Below are 13,075 nucleotides of genomic sequence, written 5' to 3'. Positions count from 1 at the left end.
GTCTTACTCACCCATTAGGCAGCAAGTTCCGTAAGTCAGCAGCCAAATCTGCTTTTGCTTGCTTTGCATTTCCAAGTACCCACTTTAGCGTCTTGGCAGATAGCAGGTGCTCAATATCTTCTTCAACATCTTACTCAAGGTTTGTTTGTTTGTTTGTTTTTACCAATTCCCACTCCCCTTACACTCAGAAAATCATCTCTCCTCTTACCTCATCAAGAAAAATGAAGTGTTCCAGCTTCCTATCTACCCTCCTATAAACTTACATAAATTGACTCCATGGCAATGATTTTTTTGTTTGTTTTTTATTCTTGTTGCTGTTGTTGTTATGTGCCATCAAGTCATATCGGACTCATAGCTACCCTTCCTTGGGTTTCCAAGGCAGTATCACTATGAAAGTAGATTGCCCAACCTTCCTTCTGAGGAGTGGCTGGTGGGTTTGAACCGCCAGCCTTCTGGTTAGTAGTCAAGTGCCTTAGGCACTATGCTACCTTCATCCTGTGTAAGACAGATCTTCCTCCAAAGATCTTGATTCTAATGATTCTTGTTCCTTCAGGACCTTGCTCCACCAATTACCTTCTTCTCTTATAGCTTCAACCATAGCTTCTATTTGCCTAGAAATATGCTCAAGAGTTTCCCACTTTTTTTTTCTTTTTTTTTTTTGGAGGACATTTCTTAATTTTATCTTTCCCTCTAACAAACAATTTATCTTCCAACTTCCATTCTAAGCCAAATTTCTTGAAAGAATAGTCTATGTTCCTGCCTTCACACCCTCACTTTCATACATCCCTCAAAACTCTACAATATGGCTCCTGTTGCTGTTAGTCTACTGAACCTACTTCAAAGGTCAAGCTGCCAAATTCAACAAACATTTTAGTCTTTAATCTCACTAGACCTCTCTCTATAATCCTGCTGAACATTCACTTTCCTGACTCCTATGACATTTACTATCCTAGGAAACTTTTGTAATCTTACGATAAACCTACCCTTTTTTATATATAAATCAATTTAAGTTCAGTTTCTGTTACGTGAAACCAAGAGTACCAATTAATACATATCCCCTCCTCCTCATCCTAAATCCAGCAGCCCAAGATCAAATCTTTTTACCTCTTACCTAGACAACTGGAATAGCCAAATTAGTCTCTGAGACTCCAGTCTTTCCTGCTCTCCTTCCTTCTCCAAGCTTCACCTCAAAATACATTTAGATTAACATAAAGGGCATATCTGACCATAGCACTCCTCTTATTAAAATGCTTCTATGGCTCCCTGTCACTGTCAGGGGCTGCTAGTTTCCCAAACCATGTTCCTATCTTTCCTACCAATAAACCCAACTGTATTTGGAAAAGCAATGTGTCTTCCTGGCTGGAAAGTAAAGCCTTATGACCCGCTGTCCAGGGAAATGTAAATGAAAGTATTATGTAGGACTTTCTGGAAGTCAGTAAGAGAGGGCATCCCCTTTCCTGCTATCTGGACTAATAAGCAAAGATGTAAAAATGATAAAGGAGCAAGACAGTAGGAGCCTTGGTCCCAGACAACCACAGTAGCCCCAGAGTGTCCACCTGCTCTCTCTCATACAAGAGAAAAATAAAATTCTATCTGATTTAACCAATGGCTATTTTGAGATTTGCTAGTAAATGTAGCTCAAGCTAATCAATCTCTACCAAAACTTAGTTTCATCTCCATTCACCCCCATTTTATGACCTAATGTTATTCAAACTGCTTACAGTTACATTTAGATACACACACATACATACTCTTTCTCTCATACATCATGCTATTTCATTTTTCAATGCCTGTTTTGCTCTTGAAATTCTTTGTGCAGGAATGCCACACCCATTTTTCTTTACCCTGCTAATTCTTACTCATCTTTCAAGTCTCAATGCAAGCATCATTTCCTCAATAAATGTGCAGATGAAATGTTCCATCACCAACACTTTGCACTCCCATGGCCTCATGAGATTATATACTGCAATTATGTATCTAATTATCCAGTTAGAAAATGAGTTCCCTACACATTTCTTTTTTCAATTATTTTTATATTCCCCTTGCCTAGAACATGCCTGGCAAAAAATAGGCATTAAATAAATGTGTGATAAAATTAAATGAATCCCCTTTTCCTAGTCTTACAATAGGTCTATCCAGAGACTTAAAGTAGCTACCTATATTAATGCAATAAATGCCAGGCACTGAAGGAAAGAAAGTATCTATGACACAGTTAGTATTCTCAGTTTACTAAAACTCACAGAACAATGACACCTAGACCATTCTGGGTAACTCTTCTTCCTCCATCTCTTTTCTATTGATTTTATTGCTCATTTTCACCAGTATGCACTCACCTCACCAATTTAGCACAACAGATGTTCCTCTCTCCCCATGCTATGACCTCAGTTCTCTTGATTATAGTTTCAACCCTTCTTTTACTTTGAAGAACTCAAACTATTAAGATTAATATACCTCATGACTCAACCTAGCTCCCCGGGGACTAGTCACTCCAGGTCTCTCCTTCTTACGTGTAGCCTTCATGATTAACCACCCCAATTTAGCAATCAAAGCCTAGGTGGTAGTAAGAGAAAACTGCTACTAGTAACAAAAAAGAAAGAAAAACCAAGGGAATTAGAGTATTTCTGTTGGTCATGACAAAATAAATGACATAAGACTTAGTCTCTGTGATAGCTGGAGTTGTGTGTCAACTTGGCTAGACCACAATTCTGAGTGGTTTAAGAAATTATGATGTGGGTTATTCCCATGATGAAATCAGAAGTATATGTTTTGAGCAGCCAATCCATTGAAAGATTGAAAGCGAATTTCCCTAGGGGTGTAGCCTGCTTCCAATGTATTTATGGACATCCTGGGAAAATGAGACACTCTTCTGTGGATCTGGATCCTGTGTGCTGTCTACAACTTGCCATGAGTGAACAATCCACCATTTGGCCTGGTGATCTTGGATTTGTCTTATGCTGAAATCAATAGCCAGTCTACTGCCTGCCATCCTCAATCTCCTCAGCCCCTGCAGTTGCGTGAGTCGGGAAAATCCTCCAGCTTGGTGTTTGATCCAAGAACTTGGGACTTGCCAGCTTCTACAAGTGTATGAGCCAGTTTCCTAAGATAAATTTCTCTCTCTGTCTCTCTCTGTCTCTTGTCTCTCTCTATAGATATAGATATAGATATAGATATGTTGTTGTTGTTATTTGCCGTCGAGTCGGCCCCGACTCATAGCGACCCCTCCCTGGGTTTCCGAGGCAGTATCACTACAGAAGTAGGATTGCCCAACCTTCCTTCCAAGGAGTGGCTGGTGGGTTTGATATAGATATACATATAGATATAGATATAGATATAGATATAGATATAGATATAGATATAGATATAGTTTCCCACCATAAACAACTAGAAAACTACAGAAAATATATGACACAACTGGTTACAGACACTGAATATCAGCAGTGCAGAACTGTGGCCCCTTGATAAAAAGGATTGAAATTAGGTGAACCTTACAATTCCCATAGCTTTACAACTGGAGGCACTTCCCAGAGCATAGCACCAGGAGGTATAACCTAAGTAGAATAGGACAATAAGCATCACTTAGTTGAAAAGACAGAGATAGAACTTTACAAAGGCTGAGACCTTAAAGATCAGTAAGAAGGAAGCTAGACAGAGAAAGAGCTCCAGAAATCTACATAAGGGGTTCCTGGAGCTATTAGCTGAATACCAAGCTAAACATGCTTAGGATGAGTTTCCACAAGGCTGGGCAAAGAATAACTACCAGGAAAGGAAAAATTATTTGGGAGCTATACACAGAACAACCCTTAGAGCTCACACAGGGCTACAAGTTTTAGCTCCTACCAATCAGAATGGAGAAATCTCATTGAATCATCAGGGCAATCACAGAATCCACAGGGTTGTGCCTTAGTAATAGGGTAAGCCAGCCCTACATCAAAGGCTACCCCAGACAAACACTAATAAAATTTCAACACAAGCCTTAAAAAGGATTCAACTAATCGACAAGTAACTCACTGCCTGCCAGAAAAAAACAACATCCTTTAAATGAAGTCAAAATCCAGCACTCCTGATACAACTTTAACAATTAAAACTTACTGGACTTTCAAAAAGCACTGCTGGTGCATAGTTAAAGCACCTGACTGCTAACCACTGCTTCTGTAAAGATTTACAGCCTTGGAAGCCCCATGGGGCATTTCTACTCTGTCCAATAGGGTTGCTATGAGTTGGAATTGAGTCAATGGCAGTGGACCTGGACCTCCAAAGAAGCAGGAAAATGCAATCCATTGACAGGAAAAAAATTAGTTAACAGAAATATAACAAGAAACAAGTGATGACAGAATAGCAAATGAGAAGACACAGCTATTATAAATACGTTTATAGCATACAAGAAACATAATGTTACATTATAAATGATACAAAGAAAGTAAAACATAAACATAACAAGGAGATAAATTAAAGATATAAAAAACAACCCAATTAAAACTTTTCATAACAATCACAATATGTGAAATGACAATTTCACTAGACAGAGATACCAGCAGATTAGCTACTGCAAAAGAAAAGGTCAGTGAATCTAAACTGAAGGATAACAGCAAAAACCTAACAGCAATAAAATCTAACCAAACTGAAGAATCAATAAAATCTAACCAAACAGAAAGGAAAAAGCCTAGAAAGAAAGTAAACAGAGGGTCAGCAACTTGTGGGATATTAAGCAGACAAGCAAAGAAGGGGGACAGAAAAAGCATTTGACAAAACAACAGCTGGGAAGTTTCAAATTTGATAGAAATTTTAAACTGACAAATCAAAGAGGCATAATGAACCCAAGGCAGAATAAACACACACACATATACAGAAAAACAATACATCAGACAAAGTGTATGTGAACTGCTGTATGGAAAGTGAATTTGCTCTGTAAAATTTCACTCAAATCACAATTTAAAAAAAAATAATCACAAGTGATTTGTTAAAAAAATTTTTAAAAAAACCTTAAAAGTATCCAGAGTAAAAAAATCACATTACATACAGAGGAAAAAAGGTAAGAATGGCTACAGAATTCCCAGGAACAATGTAAACCAGGAGACAATGGAATAACATTTAAAAGTGCAGAAAGAAAAAGAACTTTAAACATAAATTCTGCATCTAGCAAAAACACTATTAAAAATAAAGAACAATTTGTAATAATCAATCCAGGAAAATCTCAGCTTCCCTTCCCTGTCAATTCAGACCCCAACTACTCCACACAGCTCTTTTTCTCTCATCTCCATTCACCAGGGGCCACGTCAGTGGGTACCGGTTCCTTCTCTATTTTTGGTCCCTTCTTTATACCTTGAACTCAATAATCCGATGGGACAGCTTACTAACTGCAGGGAAAGGGCTACATTTAATCTAGAAGGAAAAAGGATACAAACAAGAAGGAAGAGGAGGAACCTACAGCACAAAGCTTCCATATCCCCAAGCGATGTGCTTTTCCCTCCTGAGAGAAGGTTTGCACTCTCTCCTGGAAGCCCCAATGAGCCTCCATCTTCCAAGGCCTTTATTGGCCTCACCTCATAGCCTTTTGAGGCTTACTCAGCATCCAGCCCCTAAGTGATCCCTCTTAGCTGGCAGGCCTTGACTCTTCATCCTCCTTGTCTTGCTCTCAAGAACCAAAATCAAATTGTTTACTGCAAAGGCATTCCACATTTCACACCCACCCCATCTTCTTTCATGAAGGATTTAACCTGCTTTCCCTTCCTCTGGGAGTCCTTTCATCCCAGAAATGGCCAGAAACACAGCAGATCCAGCTACTCTCTTCCTTTGGTCCTAAAAGCATATAAGCACATTAACAGGGCACAAACCCTCAAATACCCTGAAACTCTTTTCCCTTATGTTTACAGTGCTCCCCTTTCCTTCTTCTCTTCCTAATTTTCTAACTACTTCTTTGTGTCCTTCACTTTCTGTTGGGCTCTACAATGTCCATATTCTTTCTTTTCAATTCCTGTAGGCATTTCATCCAGTCTAATAGTTTCCACTAGCGATGATTCCCCAACCTCTCTATACCTTTATTTTTCTCTAGAACCCAAGATCAACATTTCCTTTATTTCCTGGCCAACTTCAAGCATCCCAGGCATTTTCATATGATAACTAGTAATATTGTTTTAAGTTCCCATATATTATTTCATTAAATCAAACTTTCTCAAATAGCTGCTTTGTTTAGTTTCACTACATACTTACTGATGAACTCTCAGATGACTCATTTTTTTCATATTTCTGTTTCTTGCTCTTTTTCTTTTTCTCTTTCTTTACCTTTTTTGAATGCTTCTCTTTTTTCTTCTTTTTCTTTACAGAGTGTTCCTATAAGTAATCATTTTGCATAAGTACAAAAGGAATTTAGTTTCCATCTTATTTTAAAATAAGCATTTTCAGAGGGAAAAAAAATTTACCTTAGAAAAAAACTTAAAATGTTTCATGAAATGAGGCAGGAATATGAGAAGCTAAATAAAGTCTTCTATTTATAATATATATCCCACTGCCATCAACTTGATCACGACTGACCAATCTCTAGTGAACTGTGCCAATCAGGCACAGTTCCACATCCTGGAACCTATTTTGGACAATCCCCTGTCCCTAAATGAGTGCCCTATAGGAATTCTAAGGCTGTAACCTTTATGGACTCAGACCACTGTATCTTTCTCCCATAATATATATACTACTAATTATATCTAAAAATTCATACATTTTAAGCTACATTTCATTCTTTATGCCTCAATTCTTTTTTCCCAAAAAAATAGAATTTAGGCTATTTTGTTATATTTTATTTGGCCTAGTAAACTTCCATCAATCTCTTGGGAGCACAGAAGAATACACAGACATATATATATATATATATTTGCGTATCTTTTTTTTTAAAATATCTGTTTCTGTGTCTTTCATATCTGTCAAATGAATCTACAAATAATCTAAACTAAAACTTCCCTCATAAGTTTATGGTTAAGAAACCTCACCTAAATGATTTAAATGAATGATACTTATTTTCTTCTACACCACCAAAGGGATTTATGGAAGACAATCAGGCTATATAAAATATAACAAAATAGCAGAAATTAAGCAGTGGTGAAAAAAAAGAGTTGAGACATAAAGAACAAAACACAGTTTAAATGTATAACTTTTTAGATCTAATTTGCTAAACTTGCCTTGCTAAAACTGAGCCAGAAATTTGAATCTAAGCCTTCTACCAGCTAACACAAGTAGCAAAATCTTCCCAATGTCTTTATATCCAAAATACATTAATTCTACCAGAGATAAAGCTATTCAATAATGCCAACTATATGACACCCATTCTGTAACTTATGAAACTATTCTATGAAGTTTCTCTTTCACTATTAGCATGAATAAGTCCAAAAAAAAAAAAAAGACAGACTTGCTTACATCAGGAAAGTATGTTAGTATTCACCTGTGAGAACTGTTCAATTCGCTCATTTACATCAGGCAGCATCCATGTATCCTCACCCCGAAGTCGCTTAAGTTCTTTACGCCTCTCTTCCTTTTCAAAATCAGCTTTAGCCTAAACATAGAAAAAGCAAATTAACAGTTACTTATCCAAATGTAAAAAAAATAAAGGAAAAGAGAAACCTGTCCCACTTTGATAACAGATGTTGGCTCATGAATCAATTTTCTATTTCTTGCATTAATTTACTTCTGCCCAAGTAATGAAAAGATTTCTTTTTTTAATTCTTTCCTTCTAAATTACCAATCTCTAGTGAACTGTGCCAATCAGGGAAAAAGTATCCTGGAACCTATTCTAGACACTCCCCTGTCCCTAAATTCCCACCCTCAAATATGACTTAAAATCCTTTTCCCTTCACCATTTTCACTGCTAATGAGTTAGACTTTGTAACAGGAGACCATCTCCATGCCTTCAACCTGCAACACTCCGCCCTTCTCCCCACCCAGCCCCCAAAAACTGCCTCAGGAAGAACCATCTTTCTAAAACCAAAGTAATCATATTGCTAATGTTAATCATCCTTCAACAATTTACAGCTACAGCAAGTTTTTCCTACTGTCTCATTATCTCACCCGAACTCCAAAGCTGGAGTTGGTGCTTCTCAAACTCTATATATATCTCTACTGTAAAATTTATCATCGCTATGTTCTAAATTCCTCTTGTCTAATTATCCATTGAAGTAAGGTATTACTACATCTCTCATCTCTAGTTCCCAAAATGCATTCCACACAGAAGTGGATCAATGAATAACTGTGGAAATAAAAACTGAATGACTGAAAATACCTAGCTGGGTATTTATCACAACGTAATTTACTGCAGTGAAAAAATAAAAACAAGCCATTAGGTAACCAGAGAATAACGATAAATACAATATGACATAACCATAAGATGAAACAGTATGAAACCATAAAACATTGGCTTTCAAAGGATATTTAATCCATGGGAAACTGTTCACAATAGAAATAGCAAAAGCAGAATGGAACCATATTTGAGTATAATCCCAGTTTGATGACAGACTGTGAGGATTTGGATTTGTGTGTGGACTTATTTAAAAAAAAAAAAAAAAGAAGAAAGTAAAGTAATATATTATCTCTAAATGATGAGCTTAAAACTTGTGCTCTTTATACCTCTGTACAACTGGCAATTTTTATAGTAAAAAGAATAATAAATTTTTCAAAAGTGTTATTTTCAAAGTACCTGTGTATAAATACACATACACATACACACACGTACACATCCCTAGCTATTGGCTCTCTAGCCCTCAGCCATCTCACCTCGGAAATGGCAAGCATGGACCAAATGATCTCTACTGATGACCATATAACCAACTTTTCCCAGCCATCTGGTCCCTTTTGTTTCAGTGTCATCCTACAGAACAACAGAGATCAGAACTGGATGGTGCCCAGGTATCATTGCTGAACATTTTGATCAAAGATCCTATAGAAGAATCCTGATCCAAAGGGGGAAAATGCAGAACTTCAAACTCTCATGGACTCTAGACTTTCTGGAGCCATGGAGGCTGGATGAACCCCTGAAACTATTGTCCTGAGAAAATAAACCAAAAATATACCCTGAAATCTTCTTAAAACCAAACAAAAGTTTAGCATAAATGGTAAAGAATGTTTGCCATGAGCAATGTGTTCTTTTAAGATCTATCTATGAGACAACAGCAACTTGAGATAGGAAACTTAGGTAGCAGTGAGTCTATGTTACCAGGGAGGTACAACTCAGAAAAGGAGGGTAAGAATGGTTGCACAACTCAAGGAATGTAATGTAACTGAATTGTGCACATAGAAACTGCTGAACCAGTGTATGTTCTGCTGTGTATATTCTCAATAAAATATATTTAAAAGTATTACTATTGCAAATGTCTGAAAACATACCATGATGTCAAAAGTGTGGGAACATATTCTTACACACTGATGACGACCAAGCAAATTGGTCCATAGGTAGTGCAAACGGTGAACACATCTGGCTGCAAATCCAAAGGTTGGAGGTTCAAGTCTACCCAGAGATGTCTTAGAAAAAAGGTTGGTGATCTACTTCCCAAAAAATCAGCCAGGAAACACCCTATAGAATGCAGTTCTACTCTGATACACATGGGGTCACCATGCATCAGAACCGACTCCACAGCAACTGGTTTGGTTCTATGGCGGGCAACCTGGTGACACCTGCCAAATTTATAAAAGTACATACTCTCTAACACAGCAAATCTATTTCTAAGAATTTACCTAAGTATAAATATGTAAATGACAATGTGTGAATGACCACACATGAAGGTACTCATTGCATCAGTGACAATAGTGAAAGATTGTCGAACAAAAAATACTCACATCTGTGCAAATGACACTATCTGAGTTACTACATATGAGGTTATTCACTGAAGTCTATTTTGTAATAAAGATTGAGAACAACTTAAACGTAATTCAGTAGAGACATTAAATAGATTTGGGTACACCCATAACATAAAATACTACAGAGCTGTTTTAAAAAAGAAAAGAAAAAAGCTCTGCATGTTGGCATATACTGAGGAGGAACCAAATATACCATTAGGAGAAAATACCAAAGTTCAAAACAGTGTGTAAAGTATGCTATGATTTGTACAAAATGTAGGGAGAGGAGTGGGCAACTATTATAAACATATTTGCTTATATATGCATACGAAATAAAATATTCCTGGACAGATAACTAAGAAATTGATAGACTTGTTTACCTTTACAAGAAGGAAATGAGTAGCTGAAGTAAGAAATGGAGGAGACTCTGCATTGTTTACTGTTTTCTACCTTTTTTAATTCTGAACCATGTGAATCTATTAACTACTCAAAAATATTAAAATGTAAATTTATAAAATATAGAATTTTATTCCATATATCCAGGAACTTATTACAAAAAAAAATGGCACAGAAATTAAGAAAACTTCTACACTATTACTTATCAAAATATAATTTCATAAACTTAAAAACTAATTCTCACACTGACTCACAGTGAGCACCTTATGCATCTCATTAGTGAGAGAACCAGCAAGATGACAAAGCTAGTTTTAAAAGATGTAAGAAACATATTTATACATAGAGGAAAAAAGAATGCTGGAATAAGATTGCTAAATTAGATTCAAAACTATCCAACAAGGCAAAAGAACACCTAACCTTTGGAGTTATTCTCTGCCCCTCTATTAATCAAGAATTAATACATCTTACAATGTCTACAAACTAAGATCTAATTTCACACAGTTTCAGATACAAGTCAAGATGTATTTTATCAATAGTAAACAGTAAGTCAAAGTCATGCTTCTCTACTCAGATGACCATTAGGCAGGCTTCTTAGATAATTCTCTAGCACAATATTAAAGGGACACAGTCATATTTTTGCCTTGTTTCCAAGTTTTGAACATTTTGTCTTCAAATATCAAAGAGAACCTGGAAGTTCTCTTCTTCCAGCATTTGTGAGCAAGAATTATTTTATTCCACACCAGCAAAAGCAAGAAAAAACAAACGGAAAGTCCCCTCAAATTAAAATGAATTACAATAAAAGTTTTAAAACCACTTAAGGAACTTCTAATATGAATGGTAATGTTGCAAACAAATGTCAGGTCTTAAGGTAATTCTAGTCTGTACACAAATAAATAAGTAGATAATTTTCATAGTTCCTATTAAACAATGTATCTAATTGGTTGCTATTTTTTACCAAGTCTGACCAGAACTGCTGTTAGTACTCATTCTTCCACAAATAAATCTTTCTCCTGTAGTTGACAATAATATTCAACAAGCTTCAGCAAAATCTCAAAAATCACTTACATTTAAATATCAGTAAGTAAACTCTTACAAAAGAATATTAAATGAAAGCAAATAAGGGCGCATTTGCAGATAAAGTTTACAGAAGCTATGAAGACTTAAAAGCATGCTTACAAACCCTACCCCCTCGAAAAACTGCTTGAAAATACCAAGGAGTCAAGAGTGAAGAATATTTACTATACACACATATTACATATGCTGAAGTCAGAAAATAATACCAACCTTGCACCTGTCCAAGACTAAGTGCCTACTCTTCCACTTTTATCTATAGTCATTAACCCCTCTCCTTCCTGTATCCTCTACCTTTTCTTCGCCCTGGCTCCTTCTCATCTGCATTTAAACTCGTTTAAAATCCTGTCATCAAACAAACAAAACCCTGTTCCCCTTCATTACCAAACATCTTGAATAGCTTGCTAGAGAATTCAATACAGTTTACTTCCTCTATACTTCCTTTGTATGTTACCTCTATGCATTGCAGTCTTAATGAGGAACACAATGTTTCTCGATCGTTCCCCAGGACTAAATTTTCTGGGTCTCTAGTGTCAGCTCTTGTTTGGATTATTGAAATTGATACCAGTAGAAAAGAGAAAAGAATGATCAAACACAGACTGCTCCAATGTGCTTTACATGTTTTCCTCAAAATGAGAATCGTAATTCCAGATACAAGAAGCAAGGACTAAGATCGTGTGGCAATAAGGCAGAGTCCCTACAAGTGCACAGTCCAGGAAACAGAAAAATCAAGGGATGATTTAAAAAGGAAAGGAAACGCAGAGAAAGAGAACAGATACCTCCGAAAAGAGAATGAAAACAGGAGCCAGCCAGGGCAATTAGAAGGCGGAAGATACCCAAGAGTTTGGGGGTATCCCAAAGGAAGACCCCCATCCAGCTAAAGTGAGGTACTTAAATGTGTGCGGGGGTAAGGGACACCAGAAAGCCTCTTTACCCCCATAATTTTAAAGGGTTTCAAATGCCCCAAAATAGCTGTACCTGGAGCAACACCTCCGCCCTCGCAATCCGGGTCTGTTCTTTACGCTCTTGGATACTCCTCGCACTTTGAAATCTACCACCGGCAGCTGCCATAGTTGTTGTCGTCGTAAAGCTAGGAAGCCGTCACGAAATCCCAGTTTACGACCGTCGTAAATTAATAAACAAACCGGGATCGCCCACAAGAGGAAGGAGGGGGGCGCTGTGTCACCTACAGAGCATGCGCAGATGTGAAATTTTTCTAAAGCGAGTGTGATGATTCCAGTTCCAGGTTTTACATGAGGTTTGGCGAGTAGTTGAAGCGTCACTTTCCTTTCCTGTATTGGACTTGCCCTGATCAGTTTTAATGTCAATATGCGTTAGCTATGCGCTTTACCAGAAGGCTGGCGGTTCAAACTCACCAGCCGGTCCTGAGAAGGACGATTGGGCAACCTACTTCCGTAGTAATACCGCCTCGGAAACCCAAGGACCGGTCGCTGTGAGTCAGATCGACTCCAAGGCAGTATACAACAACAACAACGTGTGCTTTACACTATACCGACGGCTTTCTCATGTTTCTTCTAAAATCACTGAAGTCAGAGGTCATAGAGGTTAAATTGGTGTCTCTCAGGGTTTAACACCAAAATACCCTTCTCGCTGAAAGAGATTTCCCAGTGCTGAGAGAATGAGATGAAAAGAAGTTGGCGGGGAAAGCAGAACTTGGAAGGAAGGGCAAAATTAGTTTCAAGATTGAGTGTTTTGCTAAGGTGTTTTAAATATATATATATCTATATAACTAATATATATGAAATAGTGATGTGAATCTTGCACTGTACTTCACCGC

The 13,075-nt window shown here is 37.2% G+C and overlaps 1 protein-coding gene across 1 annotated transcript in view; it reads right to left on the bottom strand.

Annotated features, from left to right (window-relative positions):
• The window catches only part of CWF19L2 (CWF19 like cell cycle control factor 2), a 140,308-nt gene extending 127,960 nt beyond the window's left edge, over positions 1-12,348 (bottom strand). Inside the window, exons 1-3 of the mRNA XM_042781669.1 lie at positions 12,256-12,348; positions 7,427-7,537; positions 6,208-6,327 (exon numbers count right to left, since the gene is read on the bottom strand). Of these exons, the coding sequence (XP_042637603.1) occupies positions 6,208-6,327; positions 7,427-7,537; positions 12,256-12,348 (324 nt within the window). The remainder of the gene's footprint in view (positions 1-6,207; positions 6,328-7,426; positions 7,538-12,255) is intronic.
• Positions 12,349-13,075: the final 727 nt, after the last annotated feature.

Source organism: Orycteropus afer, unplaced genomic scaffold (genome assembly GCF_000298275.1).
Source record: "Orycteropus afer afer isolate SDZICR_OR568_19922 unplaced genomic scaffold, OryAfe1.0 scaffold00147, whole genome shotgun sequence".
NCBI classification, from domain to species: Eukaryota; Metazoa; Chordata; class Mammalia; order Tubulidentata; family Orycteropodidae; genus Orycteropus; species Orycteropus afer.
The sequence above is the reverse complement of the archived record's forward strand: the minus strand, read 5'-3'. Positions and strand labels throughout refer to the sequence as shown.